The sequence below is a fragment of the Pongo abelii genome, chromosome 13, assembly GCF_028885655.2.
Source record: "Pongo abelii isolate AG06213 chromosome 13, NHGRI_mPonAbe1-v2.0_pri, whole genome shotgun sequence".
NCBI lineage: Eukaryota > Metazoa > Chordata > Mammalia > Primates > Hominidae > Pongo > Pongo abelii.
In genome coordinates, this window is record NC_071998.2 from 103,327,223 (window position 1) to 103,344,764 (window position 17,542).

The following is a 17,542-nucleotide window of genomic DNA, read 5'->3' on the forward strand; positions in this document are numbered from 1 at the left end:
TCCAAACTCCTTCCTCCACCAGAAGACTTCACTGAACTACCTTTAAAATTTGCATACCATATTAAATAATTTTAATGTATTTCTTGAAAGCAAAGACTTACTGAAAGAATTTAAAAGCCTTCACTGAACATCCAGCTTCTGTGAAAAGGTTCTTCAGATCATCCACTGTAACAGAAGGGCTGTGAAAACATCAGAGGGAGTCAACTACCTGGGCCACATTCTCAAGTGAAGCAGATTAACTCTTGCAATCATCAAATCTCTAGAGTACATTTCAAATAGAATTATTAAGCCATACGACAAAGACTTGATTTGGAAGTTCCCTGAAAGATGTTCAAAAACTGACATGTATCCTCAAGCAATGGAATTTTGTCTCAATCCTTGCAGAAGACATGCGCAGATATATAAAGGGCAAGAAAAATCTTTCTATATTCTTTTTTCTTTTAATGCAGCTGTGCCTGGAGTCTATATTTATTCTTATTAGTCATACCACTGGCTTCAGTAATCAACTGTAGTACTTCCAAAGTTTCCTAGCTCTGACTTGTCTGCTACAGTCTGGAGTTCTATATTTTCAACTGTTTGCAGGGTAATTCTGAATGTGTGTATGTGGCTGTCAGGCTCTAAGGTGGCCCCCAATTACTCTTGCCTGCTCATATTCATGCCCTTGTTTATTCCCCTCCCATAGAAAACACAGGTATCCTCTGTAAACACTTCGGATACTGTAGAAATGACAATGTGTGACTTTTGAAGCTGAGAGACATTGTGGTTTCTACTATGTCCTCTCCTGAATCATTAGCTTTGGAAGGACACCGTGAAGACACTATGGAGAAGTCCTCATGACAAGGAACTGGGGCCTTCGGTCAACAAACAGGCACATGACTAAGCCATTTTGGAAATGGATCCTCTACCTCCAGTTAAAACCTTCAGATGACCACATCCTTGCCTTGCATCTTGATTACCACCTTATGACAGACTCAGCCAAAGCCACCCAGCTAAGCCACTTCTAGATTCCTGACTCACAGTAACAGTATGAGATAATAAATATTTACTACTGTGTTAAGCTGTTAAGTCTGGAGTGATCTGTTATACAGCCGTACATAACTAATATAATGGTCTATCACATGACAGTCAACTGACTAAAAGTAGATTCATCTCACAACTGCCAACAAGGACAGTATAGCAGAACAATCATTAGCTCTGTAGGAAGACAGACCTGAGTTCACATTCTATTCCTCACTCACTTGTATATCACTTTGAGTAAATTACTTAACCCAAGTCTCAGTTTCATTAATACAATGAAAATACTGACCTTACTTCAAAGGTTATTATGGATAATAATGTCAACAACAACATGGAATAGTAGCTACCAGGAGCTGGGAGTTAGGAGGAAAAAGGTGGTTACTGCTTAATGGGTACAGAGTTTCAGTTTGGGATGAAGAAAAGGTTCTACAGATGGACAGAGGTGACAGTCGCACAATAATGTGTAAAGCACTTAATGTGAATGTATAATGGACTGTACACTTAAAAACAGTTAAGACTAATTTTTACATTATGTGTATTTTATCACAATTTTTTTTAAAAAAGGTTGTTACAGAGATTAAATGAGGCAACATGTGTAAAGCACCAGTACAGTACCCAGAACTTGGAAGAATATTAATATCCTTTCTTCTTCTTCCTACATGTCCTATGTAGGTTGCAACTGGAGCCCAGCTCCTGCATGATGTGATATATTTAAAAAGCTAACAACAGAGCCGGGCACAGTGGTTCATGTCTCTAATCCCAACACTTTGGGAGGCAGATTGCTTGAGCTCAGAAGTTAGAGATCTGCCTGGACAGATGGTGAAACCCTGTCTCCACAAAAAAATACAAAAAATTAGCTGGGCATGCCGACACCTGTAGTCCCAGCTACTTGGAAAGCTGAGGTGGGAAGATCACTTGAGATTGGGAGGCAGAGGATGCAGTGAGCTGAGATCACACCACTGCACTACAGCCTGGGCAACAGAGGGAGACCCTGTCTCAAAAAAAATCTATTAATTTAAAAAAATTAAAAGCTAATGATGACAGGTGCCTGCCTCAGTATCTAATTGCTGTCCATTTACCCTACACTCCACAGTAATGAGCTGCCAAATTTCTCGGTCTGTGTAATCTACTTTTAATCTACTTTTTTTTTTCCTTGACTCTACCAGTTTCCTGGTTGGTATGAGGTTTGATCCATTGCCCAACTTGGATTCAAGGTTTCTCCATGCAGCCTAACTGGAGACCAGCAGGGAGGCTGGATATTCAGCATTCTTCTGAGTAATTATTCTCTATTCCTATTCACTTCCCATTCTCATTCTCAATAATGTTCCAGACTTCACCCCTCTCTATGCCCTCAAGTTTTTTAATTTTTACACACATACACACACATCCCCCACAGCTTTTCTCTCTTTTCCAAAGCTTATAGCCTCCTTTATGTATTAGTTCAAATTATACAAAACTGCCATTTTTTTGTTTTAACAATTTCCACAGTCCATGAACAAAACTGCCATTTTTGTAGATTAAGGACTTCAACAATTAGGACAGAGATTGCCAGATATTTTCTTTAAAGGGACAGACAGTAAATATCTTAGGCTGTATGGGCCATACTGTCTCTGCTGCAACTAATCAGCTTTGCTGTTGTAGCTCAAAAGCAGCCATAAATAACACGTAAGTGAATGAGTACAGCTATATTACATGAAACTTTATAAAAGGTGAATTTTGAACTTTATATAATTTTCTCAGATCACAAAATATTTTGCTTCCAGTTTAAAATGTAAAAATCATTCTTAGCTCATAGACCATACAAAAACAGCCACAGGCTACAGGTTGTCAATCCCTGAGTTTGAAGATAACTAAAGCACACATACAACACTGGTTAATAAACAGACCTGTACAGTGGCTACAGGAAAATAACTTTTAGCTTTTAAGTAATTAACATACCTATGGCTTTACAGCTTGTAGATAAAAAGTATGAAATCCATTTTTACCAAATTCTTAGATACACAATTTATTTGATTTTGCCATATTGGTTAACATTAGAGCCATTACTTCTACAAACAGATGGACAAATATGTGCCAATGGAATACTTCTGCTTAGAATTATTTTTTTATGACCTTTGATAACTGAAAAATAACTAGTTGTGAATTCTCTATTTGGAAAGAAAATTCTAAAACAGGTATCCTTCTATTTTAGAGTGTAGGATTGGACATAACCTTCTGAAGGCATGATGATGGCAAATAAATTATCCTATCAAAAATTGTTGACCAGGACAACTGCTAGGTTAGAACAATTTCAGAGGTTTTAACCTCTCCCAAATCACATATTGTAGATTATTAATCATCTAAGTGATTAATAACTTATTAAGTACATACGGAATGTTGGAAAGATGCAGAGTGGCTGATGGTGGAAAGATATTCTGGAAGTTTTTAGAGCCCGGCTTTTTAAAGCGATGCAAAGGACTATTGCTGAAATCCTTAGTCAGACCTTGGTCTTCTTGTCCCTCTCGAGGAAGCTGTACTGCTTGATGTTTGGACAGTGTAGCACGAAGCACTTTCCCATAAAGTCTCTGACCACTTAGATGGTTCATTGCTAGTGCATGGGAAGAAAATTTTAAAGTTTGGGTATTAGGATAGATTTCTCAGTAGTATCTGTCAACATTACCATAAATTATTTTTATGTAGTTATTTAAAACTGTATTGTCAGTTTGAGGGTGAAAAGGGTTTCAAAATCCAAAAACCCTCAAGGAAATATATTAAATGACTTCATTTCACTGTAACAAAAGCAATTTAAAACAAACGAAAAATATTTTCTGAGTAGAGTGCTATGAAGTTTCAGAGTGCCTGGAACATAGTAAGTATTCATAAAATGGTTACTGAATATATTAGTTTTATCCCAAGCAAGGCATTTTTATAAGAAATTTTGAGTAATACTTTACAGCTTTTATAACAGTGAAGCCATGAACCCTTTCTTGTATCATCATTACAAAGTTTGCCCAAACTTTTAAGCCACTCAATGGTTACAGAAAACTTAATTTGGAAGGAAAATAAATAAATAAAATGAAATAAAACAAATCATGCTTATTAAACTTAATGGAAAAACCCTAGGGTCAAAGCTCTAGAAATTAACAATATGTTCAAGTAGACAAATGAACTTCAAACTTAAAAGAGTGATGAATATTTTTTAATCTTAACATATAGACAGATGCAAATAATAATGAAGGCATTATCACAAGGAGGTGTTCTTTTGTAAAATCATATTCCTACTAGCTGTGTTTGTTTATTTTGAAGGAAAATTCACACACAAAAGGAGCAAGTTCGCATTATTATTAATAATTATTAATCATTAGTACCTAGCTGAGCTTGATTTGCATCTGCCATCTGAACCAAGGCATTTTCCTTCTTATTAAACATAATCTTCACTCGATGTACATCACCATAGACTCCTAATTAAAACAAAACAAAACACTGTGTTTAACGTCTGATTGTGTTGTGTTTAATTAATTTTACTAATATACTTAAAGAAGGCATTTCTTATACTATATACTCTCCCTTGGCAATTCCATACATAGACTTGAAAATTTTTATCTCTTCCAAGTTCCAGATCTATTCATGTACTTACTCTTTTTCACTTGGACGTCCCATAAACACTCTACACTTATTATGTCCCAAAATGATTCATCCCCCCTTTCCTCTCCCCACTCCCAGTGCTCACTAAAGCTGTAGATAAATACCATCATTCACACAGTTGCTCCAGTCAGACACCTGGGAGTCATCTTTTGACTTCTTCCTTTCCTCAAACCCTGACACCCACCCAATCAATCACCAGTACCCATTGATTCTATGGTTTAAATATCTCTCATATTTGTCCACCTCTCCCAATCCTCGCTACCATCAAAGCTGTCAATACCATTTCATACTGGGACTACCACAACCTAATTGATCCTAACTGATCTTATTACCCTCGATTTTTCTACCCTAGTGTTCCCCAAAGTGGGTCACAAATCCTAAAGGATGGGTAAAATGATTCACTGGGGTATGGAAAGGTAATAATCAAACTCTTATCTATACTAATCTGTTTACATAAACCAATATAAAAAAACTAGTTTTTGAATTTTTAATATATAGATAAAATTAAAGGCCAACAGGTTCTACAAAGTCAATTCCAGTCTCACTCGATTTTTTCATTCAGTGTATTACAATATATTTCAGTTTATGTGCTACAGAGTATCATTAATATTATAAAAATAAGATCTTTCAGCAGGGCACCGTGGCTCATACTTGTAATCCCAGCACTTTGGGAGGCCAAGGTGGGTGGATCACTTGAGGTCAGGAATTCAAGACCAGCCTGGCCAACATGGTGAAACCCCCTCTCTACCAAAAAATACAAAAATTAGTCAGGCCTGGTGGCGCACATCTGTAGTCCCAGCTACTCGGGAGGCTGAGGTGGGAAAACTGCTTGAACCTGGAAGGTGGACGTTGCAGTGAGCCAAGATTGTGCCACTGCACTCCAGCCTGGGCCACAGAATAAGACCCTGTCTCAAAAAAACAAATCTTTCAATAGTTACATCATTATCATACTAATGGCACTTTAAAAATTTAAAACAGAGACAAGTATTCTGAATTTGCTACCTTTCTCAGAAATAACAAGATGGTGATGTAACTATTCTTTAAAAACTAAACATACACAATTTGTTTTACAAAATGTGGGTGTTTATTTTTTGCAGAGATGGGGTCTCACTAACTGGCCCAGGTTGGTCTCAAACAATCTGATCCTCCTGCCTTGGCCTCCCAAAGTGTTGGGATTACAGGCATGAGCTACTGCACCCAGCCGTTTTTTAAATGAGTGAAAAATTAACTACTTTTAGTATGAAACATGCTTTGGCTAGAAAAGAGTCATATTAAAATGTATTATTAATACATGATTTTATTACTGAAAATTACACGCATCAATCATTAATAAAAACTTTTATAGTGACTGCAAATGAGCATGAGGAATTTCTCTGGGGCGTTGAAAATTTTCTAAAATTGGACTGTGGTGATGGCCACACAACTGTGAATTTACTAAAAATCTTGAGTTGTAAACCCAAAGCAGGTAAACTGTATGGTTGTAAATTACATCTGAAAAAATTCCATTAAAAAAAACCTATCAGCCTGGTGTTGTGGCTTGCACTTACAATCCCAGCTACTCGGAAGGGTGAGGGAGGAGGACTGCTTGAGCCCAAGAGTTTGAGACTACAGTGAGCTATGATCACGCCATTGCACTCCAGCCTGGGAAACAGAGTGAGACCGTGTCTCTAAATCTATCACGTTCAAAAAATTTGGAAACAATTTTCTATCTTATTTTAAAAATCTTACAAATGAAGCATATCAGTGAGTTTTAACTCTATTTGTTAGAATATTCAAATACAAGTTTTCAAGATCCACTGATTTAAGGGGAAAAAATCTAACTTTTCTAGATAAAACATGACAAAAATTGGTGGATTACATGAAAAATTAATGAAATAATTATTGAAGTACAGCAACAATGAAACCCCTGCATTTAGATTATATATATTTATGATTTATCTTCTTCAGCTATGACAACCATTAAAATCAAGTAGTGAAATAATCTATCCTTGGAATACTGAATCAAAATGAAAACAAGGATTTTTAGTAATATCAAAGCATATTAATCATACTGCTCATTAGATGTTAATCATGTTTTATGGAAAAATAAACTGTCATTAATAAAAATCTTTAAAATAGTAAATATTGCTTATTTCATTGTTCTCATATTTCTATGCTGTTCGAAAGTTTGGAGACTATTTTTAAAAACTGAATCACATTATGCCACTCTCTTGCCTTAAAACTATTCAATGGCTTCTGATTGTTCTTAGGTAAAAACCAAATTCCTTAACAAAGCTTTTAACAGCTCTTTGCAATTTTGACCCTACACAGCTGTCCACCTTCACCAGGTCTCCGTTATGCTTGCCTATGCTCACCACTGGGCTTCCTTCACTTCCATGCACCAGGACCCATCTCTCCCCTCTCCCCTCCCCTGTGAAGACACTGCCCTCCCTTTCTGTCTGGCTGATTCTTACTCATGTTGAACAAGTCAGCTTAACTATCATTTCTATTGAGTCCCTCTGCGAGGTTAGGTCTCCCTGCGTTACACTCCCTTTACAAAACCTCTATTTCCCATACTATAAATCATCATTGTAATTACTAAGTCTTATTCACTGTTTTATCCTCAGTGTCAGCACAATACTTGGCACATAGAAGTAATCAATACATATTACTAAAAAAGTGAAATGTGCTCAATTCACACCTGTAGACAATATTAAAATAGCAAAAATGAACTTACCAAATAGGATAAAAAGCCCATGTGGTGTGATAAGCTGCAAAGGGTAACACAAAGTAAGTGTCTGACAATAATTTAAGTAAAAATTGAAAATAAGTTTATTTATACTGTAATGGCAGTTGATTTTATTTTAAAGCATGGTTTTATATGCTTCTTCTGTATATACTAGTGATGAATTTTAATAAAAGTTCTTAAAACAAACTTAAGCATTTTAATTTGAATACAACCCTGGATCAGAAGCTACCATGGCTGGGCATGGTGGCTCACACCTGTAATCCCAGCACTTTGGGAGGCTGAGGTGGGTGAATCGCTTGAGCCCAGGAGCTCGAGACCAGCCTGGGCAACATAGCAAGATCCTGTTTCTACAAAAGAATTAAAAAAAAAAATTAGCCAGGTGTGGTAGTGGGCGCCTGTAGTCCTAGCTACTTGAGAGCCTGAGGTGGGAGGATCACTTGAGCCCAGGAAGCAGAGGTCACAGTGAGTGAATGCAGCACCACACTCGAGCCTGAGTAACAGAGTGAAACCCTTTCAAAGAAAGAAAGAGGAAAGAAAGAGGAAAGAAAGAAGGGAGAGAGAGAGAGAGAGAAAGAAAAAAGTGCTACTATACCTTCTCCTGAAAGACAATTTACATGTAATACTTTTCAACTCACATCAGGATTGAGATTTGTGACGAGTAGAACAGAATTTCCTGGTATACCACTAGCCCCAGGAATGGCCATCCTTCCAGTGACAGCAGAGGAGGTGATTGTGAGAGGACCAAGAGCTCCAGGAACAGCTGGAACTGACAGACCTTTTAAAAATACCAAAAGCATTTCATATTCTAATCATTTGAAGAATTGTAACACTTGATACAATTTAAGTAAATAAAGAGGTAAGGAAAAATACAGAAAGAAAATGTGTCAAGGCTACCATAAAGATACTGAAGGCCAGTTTTCTGCCCTACAGAGTCTGTCTGCAAGCTGAGCTCCTCATCTGTTGACATTATTATACTTACTGCACTGTTATCCACACAGTACTCTGCAGAGTAACTGAACTCACTGGGCCTAACGCTATTAGGCTTTTCAGAGGGTCTATCAACTACAAACACTCCCTCTGTTTCTTACAATAGATATATCCTAACACCCTTCTATCAAGTGTATATGCTTTTCATACTGACTTCTACCATAAAATCAGATATGTATTTTTTTAAAGTCCTTCAGCAGAAGTCAAAAACATGCATGCTAGGTAGTGCTATATGACATTTTATATGGGAAAAACATTTTGTGAGTGTATAAAATGCTATATTAAAAATTATTCTGACCAAAATAGATATACACAGAATCCAATATTCTTTTGTAGCAGAAATGCTCTGAGCTCTCTACTTCTCTAGGTACTATGGAAATCCTGAAAGCTCAGTAACACCAGAATACTGACACTATACTTAAAACAGCACACTTTCCCACTATTTTGTGTTCTCAGCTTAAAAACTGTCTAAGGTAAAACCTCTAGTTTATGCAAAATGAACCAATTCCTTAATTTAATGACTCTTTAAAATAAACAGTCTGGCCAATTCACCACAAATCATGTAATTAAATTATAATATATTTTACATTCAGCCTATTCTGCTTGATAATCTAAGAAGGTCATAACTACCATCATCCATACTGCTGAATTTTAAAACTGTGCAGACCACATTCTCTGGCTAAATACTGCACGAAATCAATAGCCCTCACATGACATATTTCCATGCCCCTCCAGTCCAACCCTGACTTTTCCATAACTTTTGCTGTTTGTATGTCTGTTATTCATGAGCTAAGAGCACTGTTGAGCTACACTGTAGGGTGTGTGTGTATGTGTGTGTGTGTGTGTGTGTTTATCTTCTATCAGCTTAAAAGTCTTATCAAGTCAGAAGCCCTCTTATTCACTTTTCATCTTTCTTAATATTAATTAATATTTATACATAGAGTATATCTAAAAGAAATATCCAAAATGAGGGAAAACATATCAAAATGCCCACCAATTATTAAACCTTGGGGAGCTTCAAATAAATAAAACTATGTTTTTAACATAATAGGTAGAATATTCACTTAAACATATGTTAAGATGTACTAAAAACCACCAAGATGGTAAAATTTAAAACCTCAACCTTCATATCACTCTTTCTGTTAACTCCATCCTCTCCATCAAAAAGAGTGTAGTTATTGGCCAGGTGCAGTGGCTCACCCTTTAATCCCAGCACTTTGGGAGGCTGAGGCAGGCCAATTACTTGAGGCCAGGAGTTTGAGACCAGCCTGGCCAACATGGCGAAACCCCATCTCTACCAAAAATACAAAAATTAGCTGGGCGTGGTGACATGCACTTCTAGTCCCAGCTATTCAGAAGGCTGAGGCATGAGAATCATTTGAACCCAAGAAGTGGAGGTTGCAGTAAGCCAAGATTGCACCACTGCATTCCAGCCTGGGAAACAGAACGAGCTATCTGTCTCACAACAACAAAAAAAAAAAAAAAGAGAGAGAGAGAGAGAAGTTAAAATTCCCAGAATTCAAAGGTTAGAATATAAAGATTACTGCCAGAAAGCAGCTATGATGCAATTTAAAATGTAGTTACAGTCACGAATCAGTTTAAGTTGGAAGTACGTGGAGTAGGCTTACCACTCTGCCATTCCCCTAATCACCAACCTCAGTGTTTTCTTTAGACACCAGAGATAAAACCATAAAGTAATATTTTCTCTTTTCCTTAAATTATAATCAAATTCATTTTGTTTACTACTTGGAAAATAATGGGAATCATTATCAAAGTATTAATCAACTCCTATCTCTTAATCACCTCCATTAGCTAAAGAGACAAAATATATATCCACTGAAATAAACAGCATGCATACCCCTCTATTGTAATCTTCAAAACCCATTAATGACAAAAGGTTTTCCGAAGATGAATAGTGAATGTATAGTATGACCGCATATTATTTGTTGAGTACTGTCAAAGGAATTGAAGGCCCAAAGATAAGACAGGTCTGTTCAACACATAATTGATAAGCTTATCAGTAAAGACAGAAGCAGCTTATACATTTTATATAACAACTGGAAAGGCAAATCTAAGGTTATTTAATGTAGTTAGCCTATAGTTATTTGTGCCAAAAGCAAACATAAATGATGCAGAACACATAATGGATTATTGGAATTAAAAATGGGACCAGAGAGAATAATTTGTAAATAACAAGGAAGCTATATATCATACAAATCACTACACTTCTACAGCTGATATGTATAATGCTTTATGGTAAATTCTTCAAATATGATAACATTCTTCATCTTGATAAGTTCCTAGAAAATATACAACTTCATTAAAGTCATTTCAAATCCAACTTAAAAGAATCACCTGTAGCTTGAGGAAATCCAATGGCTGGGGCAAATCCAGCAGCCCCTGCATATGGTGAAGAAATTATACCTGGTGCACCTAATGGGAAAGAGAAGCTAAAGTAAACACACTACCTTCTATAAATATCGTTATCAAAGCAATATAAAATGGCTCTATGAAAGTATATTACTAACAAAGAGATTCTGTTACGAGTAAAGATCTGTTCAACAAGTGATCTTTAATGTATAAAAAGAGCCTCTGCCACTTCCAAAGGCTAACCCCTTTCAATTGGGTTCAAGGACCAAGAGTACAGTTTAGCTATAATTTAGTTTTGGATTAGCCTGAGATTCTTTCTCTTATTTAGAGCAATATTTCATAATGAAAAATCAGTTACTTACTAAATGTTATTAAATCTGTATCTGTGGGGTAACTATGCTGATTAAAAAAAATGAGTTAAAATCCTTGCTTTTGAGAGGCTTACAAACTAAAAGTACGAATTATAGGAGATTCATGATGACGGCTGAATGGTACAAATTCAAACATATTACAATTGGAATAAGAAGTGATCACAGAGGATTCACTGTGACTAGTCAGAGAAGTTTTCACTGGAGGTAAAACCTGAGCCAGATATTATGTAAGCGAAGAAGCATGGTATTTAGTGTGTACTAAATGCTAAACAAATGCTGGTCTTCTCTTTCCTTTAAGAAGCCTGGTGACTGTGTATCATCAACAAAAACGGGAGTTAGTTCCAATGGAAAGTCAGTTTTAGTAGACGAATGATTAATTTGGTTTCGGGGAACATCAAATTTAAGATGATGATGAGCTATTCAAATAGAAATGGCCAAAAGTGGAAATAAGGGAGCAAACTCAGATTATTATAAGTAAACACATAAATTTGTGAATTACCTGTGTAGAAATAAATGTGAAAGCCATCCAAATGAGATCTCCACTAAAAAGGGCACAAGACAAGAAATGAAGAAGGCTAAAGATACAGCCTGGGGGTACAGGTACACTTAAGCAATAGAAGGAAAGGGAATATCCTACAGAAAAGACAAAGAGACTAGCCCTAGGAACAGGAAAAAAACAAGGAATTATAGTACCTCAGAATCTAGAGGAATAGTTTCAAAAGGGGCATGGGGAGGACCTTCAATATAGGGCACAGAGAATGAGAAACGAAAAAGGTAAAACAACAGTATTACAGAAATAGTGAGAGGTTGGACTGCAAACCTCAAAGGGGGGAGTTTGCTTTTTCAATGATAGGGAGATGACTACATTTATAGGCACAAGTATGTAGGCTCTATTTTCCAGGAGTTAAAAACTCATAGAGTTTTATCTTCTTCATTAAAAAGAATTATTTAATATAATTTATTAAATACGTACCTAATTATAGTAATTCAAGAAAATACAGTCACAAAAGATTGCAGGGATAGAATTAGCACAGAGAATTGACATTGAGATTCAAAAAATTAGAGTAACTTGACAGAATAATTGATGAAGTAAGAAGGGAGAGTGAAATCCATTTAACAAATACATGTTGAGAGCATATCATGAGCTAAGCATTCTAGTGAGGAGTCTGAACAAAGCAGACAAGATTTTGTCTTTGCCAAACTTATACACAAGCAAGCTCAAGATCATAGGTAAAATGATTCATTTTTACAACAGAAAACACTATACTAAAGGCACAAAGGAAGACTTCACAAAGAGGCCTCAAGATAGGCACAAGCAATTACGAACATCTACACTAGAAAGGCTAAAAACAAAGTTAAACATAAGGAGAGATACGGTGGATACTGTATTACTGTTGCCAAATATTCACTTGCCCCCTTCTATATAACTGGCCAAACATGACTTGCAATGCCTTTAGGTGGAAGAGCACACATTTCCATGCGGTTCACACTGGGCTTGATCATGTCATGTTTTTCCCAAAGGATACTGGTGGAAATGACACGTTACTTCTACACAGAGCCTTTAAGTGGCATTATGGGTTTATACCTGCTCCCTTATTCTTGACTCTCTGCCCCAAGAATGCCATGTCTCAAAAAGGAGTGGATCTTTAGCGTGAGCCCTAGATAAAAAAAACAAGTGGAGGATGGCTGCAAGAGCTTATTCACAGCTGCCGAGACATGGGAGAGAAATAAACATTAATTTCTATCAACCACTGATGAGGGGGAGTAGTTGTAAAGCACAGCAAAGTGGCTAACACAGATGGCTACAGAAGGGGTGAGCAGAGAGAGCTCTAGCAAGCAGTAGATTTGAGAGAAATGAGGAAAGATTTTGAGATAACTGTCATAGAACATTAACTAGAAATACATAAAAGGACTGGCAAACAATTATCAAGACCAAATTTGAATAACTGTTTCCATGTAAAATAAGATTAATAAGAACATTTGCTAAAATTTGACAAAACACACATTTTTCAAGTGTCTATAGAATCCACACTCCCTAAATAAGCAGAAACAGAAACATTATATAGCAAAGTAACCTGTTAGACAATGGATTCATATCTTCATTTCAGAATGAGGCAATTACACAAACCTTTAAGAAAAATGTTTCAGATCTGAATAAGAATGGATTCTTCACATTTGGAAAATGTACCACCATGATAGCAACCAAGGCAATACGAATTAATACATAAGATAACATTTTAACCTATGAAATCAGTTTATCACAGTGTTATTTGAAATAGCAAAATCCTAAAGAAACAAGCTTAATGTCTAAATTGGAGAATAATTAATATAAACCAACCTTACTGCAGAAAAATGCTCAATGAACAAGTATAAAGACTTTCTTTAAAAAACCTAAAAGCTGCCGAGATTATAAGGAGTAACTAGACCCAAACTCTAACCCTGTGACACTGAGCTTTGGTTTGATCAGCTCATAGGGTAGCAGGCCAGAAGCAAATCCCAGGGTTAGCCCACAGTAAGAAGTCAACAGGATACTCTCACTGCATTAACCTATTAATATAAGCTGAAAATAACCTACCCTATCTACTATTCCTCCCATCTTCAAAAGACTACGAGGAAGGTTTGCTTTGTGACCAGCAGAGAAGGGAGAAAAGTCCCCTGAAAAGTTCTAACCAAAAGGAAGCTTTCACAAAAATTTACAGCCCAAATTTACATTTCTTGGAAGTCTAAAGGAAAATCAAGCTATGAATCTAGGTTGAAATGATCCTGAACTAGAGCCTTTAATGTTGCAGGCAAGCAAATTCTCTTTGGAGGAACAAACATCTTAATCCTGAGCCTCAAAGGACAATCATAATTAATTCTCCAAGTAAAGTGAATAACTCATCCCCACCCTCCCCCACAAAAAAACCCAAAAAGTCAGAAATATCTAAGCAGAAAGAAAATTACAAAAAATCTGAGATACTAAATTAAGCAGATGAAGATTTAAACAGTATGTTTGAAAAAAGACATACAAAAAATATCTGTAGTACAGGAGACACTTTTTAAAAATGAACCAAATAAAATTTCTAGAAATGAAAGCCACAATTGCTAAGATCTAAAATTATAGGACAGATTTAACAACAATTAAACCAAGTTGAAGAGCATCATCAGTGAACTGAAAGTTAGGTCCTAAGAATTATTCCAAACGCAGCTCAGAAAGAAAAGTAAGTTTGACACACTGAGGACAGTATGGGGGTATAACATGTCTAATCAAAGCTCCAGAAAGACAGGAGAGAAATAGTGGTAAGGGGGAATATATGAAAGCATAATTTCTAGAAGCACTAAAAATAACAAACAATCCACTGACTCAAGAAGCCCAATGGGCTCCAATTAGAATAAAAATAAATCCTTAAATGAATACATCATACTGAAATTACACAAAAGAAAAAGGACACCAAAGAAAAGGAAAATCCCTAAAGAACAGCCAGAAAAATCAGAGCAGTAGTTAGCTTGACAACTGACTTTCTAAGAGCAACAATGGAAATCAGAATACCACAGAATGATATCTTTAATACGCTGAAAGAAAAAATACCTGTCGACCTAGAACTTTATACTCAGCAAAAATAACTCTTAAAATTGATAACAAAAGAAAGATATTTTGGGGCAAATAAAAACTTCAAATATGTTACCACAGACCTTTCTTAAGTGAAATACTAAAAAATATCCTTCAGGAAGAATATAAGTGTTTTCAGATGGCATGTCTGAGTTGCAAGAAGGAATGAAAAGCCTAAAGAGTTATATATGGTTTAATCACTGATTGTACAAAACAATATAGCAAATTGCAAGATTAAAGTCAAATAATGTAAAAATATAATAACATCACAGGTAAGGAGGAGGCAAAAGGAGTCCAAGTGTACTAATATTCTTCTATTACGTAAGAAAAGGTAGAGCTATTAATTAACATTAGATTTTGGTAAAATGTTTGAAAGTTAAAAATATAGATAACAACAAAAACAGTGCTAAACTTCAAACCAGTAGTGGAAAAAACAGAATAATAAACATTTATTCAGCAAATATTGTTTGCATGGTTATTTTGCTTCAGGAATTAGGAAACATTAGTAAACTAAATAAGCATCCTACTCCCCAAGTCTGCCCTGGTGAAGTTTAAGAGAGATTAAAAACAGAATAAACAATACACAGAATATGCAATAAGTTAATTGTATAGCATGTAAGGTGACAATTACTATCTATGGAAAAACACAGGCTGGGCATAGTGACTCACACCTAGAATCCCAGCACTTTGGGAGGCCAAGGTGGGTGGGTCACTTCAGGCCAAGAGTTCAAGAGAAGCCTGGAAAACATAGTGAGACCCCCCCTCTCTACAAAAACTTTAAAATTAGCCAGGCATGGTGGTACCTGCCCGTATTCCCAGCTACTCAGGAGGCTGAGGTGGAAGGATTGCTTGCGCCCAGGAGTTCCAGGCTGCAGTGAGGCATGATTGCACCACTGCACTCCAGCCTGGGTAACAGAGTGACAGAGATCTGTTGAAAGAAAGAAAAGAAAGAGAGAGGAAAAAAAAGAAAAGAAAAGAAGAGAGGGAGGGGAGAGGAGGAAGAAGAAAAGGAAGGAAGGAAGGGAGGGAGGGAGGGAGGGAAGGGAGGAAGGGAGGGAGGGAGGGAGGGAAGGGAGGGAGGGAGGGAGGGAAGGAAGGAAGGGAGGGAGGGAGGGAAGGAAGGAAGGGAGGGAGGGAGGGAAGGAAGGATCAATCAGGAGAGCTCTGAGGAAGACCTTGTCAAGGCAGGTCAAAGAAGGCAGATGAGAAAAATCTCTCTCAGTGTACCTGGGAGAAAAGCACTCCAGGCAGAAGAAATAACCAGTGGAACGATCTGGAGGTTAGACCATACCTAATATGTTTGACAAACAATAGGGATATCAGTATTGAGGGGTAGAAGGATGAAGTAGGGGAGCACGAAAAAAGATTTGTCAAAAAGAAAAAAGATGGTACAGGGCCTTGTAATCCAATGTAATAAAGATGGGGGCATCTACTCCAAAAGAAACAGAAACCTTTGGAGGGTAGTCAGCATTAGAGTAAAATGATTTGACTTAATTTCTTTTCTAACTTATATACAATACAATGTACATATATACATGTGTATGTACTATATTATGTATATCTATGTACAATGTGATGAGTTTTGATATATTGTCATGTGCAGCAGTCAATAATGATCCACATATACAATGGTGGTCCCATATGATTATAATGGAACTGAAAAATTCCTATTGCCCAGTAATGTTATAGCCATTTCAACACTGCAGTGCAACATATTCCTCATATGTTTGTAGTGATGCTGGCATAAACAAACTCAATAATATAAAAGTACAAAAAATAAAACTGTGTATAGTATATAATACTTGCTAATAAAGAATTATGTTACTGGTTTATATACATACTATACTTTTATTATATAGTATATACTATACTATACTTTTTATTGTTATTTTAGAGTGTACTCCTACTTGTTTTTTTTTTTTTTTTTTTTTTAAACTGTAAAACAGCTTCGAGCAGGTCCTTTAGGAGGTATTCCATAAGAAAGTATTGTCATTATAGGAGATGACAGCTTCATGCATGTTACTGTCCCTGAAGACCTTCCAGTGGGACAAGATGTAGAAGTAGAAGACAGTGATACTGACAATCCTGACCTTGGGTAGGCCTAGGCTAACGTGTGTATGTGTCTTAGTTTTTAACAAAAAACTAAAAGTTGAAAAAAGTTTAATAGAAAAAAGTTTACAGAATAAGGATACGAAGAAAAAATATTTTTGTATAGCTTGTAAACAAAAATATTTTCTACACAATGTGCTTGTGTTTCAAGGTAAGTATTATTACAAAAGAGTCAAAAGTTAAAAATAAAATTAAAAGTTTATGAAGTTAGAAAGTTATAGTAAGCTAAGGTTATTTATTTGTTTTTTACTTTATTATTTTTTTTTAAATGGAGTCTCACTTTGTCACCCAGGCTGGAGTGCAGTGGCACAATCTAGGCTCACTGCAGACTCTGCCTCCTGGGTTCAAGCAATTCTCCTGCCTAAGCCTCCCAAGTAGATGGGATTACAGAAGCTCTCCACCACGCCCAGCTAATTTTTGTATTTTTAGTACAGATGGGGTTTCATCATGTTGGCCAGGCTGGTCTCGAACTCTTGACCTCAAGTGATCCACCCGCCTCGGCCTCCCAAAGTGCTGGGATTACAGGTGTGAGCAACCATGCCTGGGCAAGCTAAGGCTAATTTATTATTAAGGAAAGAAAAATATTACTTCCAGTCCTGCAACCTCTACTCATGGGAAGTGCCCTATACAGGTGTACCATTTTTATCTTTTATACTGTATTTTTACTGTACCCTTTCTATGTTTAGATACACAAATACTTACCATATGTTATAGCTGCCGATAATATTCATTACGGTAACATGCCAT

The 17,542-nt window shown here is 36.3% G+C and overlaps 1 protein-coding gene across 9 annotated transcripts in view; it reads right to left on the minus strand.

The window, feature by feature from the left end:
* PTBP3 (polypyrimidine tract binding protein 3) overlaps positions 1-17,542 on the minus strand; it is a 114,905-nt gene that overhangs the window by 5,445 nt on the left and 91,918 nt on the right. For all 9 annotated transcript variants that reach the window (XM_009244749.4, XM_002820104.6, XM_063714365.1 and 6 more), the window contains 6 exons: positions 10,712-10,789; positions 8,005-8,144; positions 7,358-7,391; positions 4,365-4,457; positions 3,388-3,604; positions 102-179 (listed from right to left, as the gene is read on the minus strand). In XM_009244749.4, coding sequence (XP_009243024.3) covers positions 102-179; positions 3,388-3,604; positions 4,365-4,457; positions 7,358-7,391; positions 8,005-8,144; positions 10,712-10,789 — 640 coding nt within the window. The remainder of the gene's footprint in view (positions 1-101; positions 180-3,387; positions 3,605-4,364; positions 4,458-7,357; positions 7,392-8,004; positions 8,145-10,711; positions 10,790-17,542) is intronic.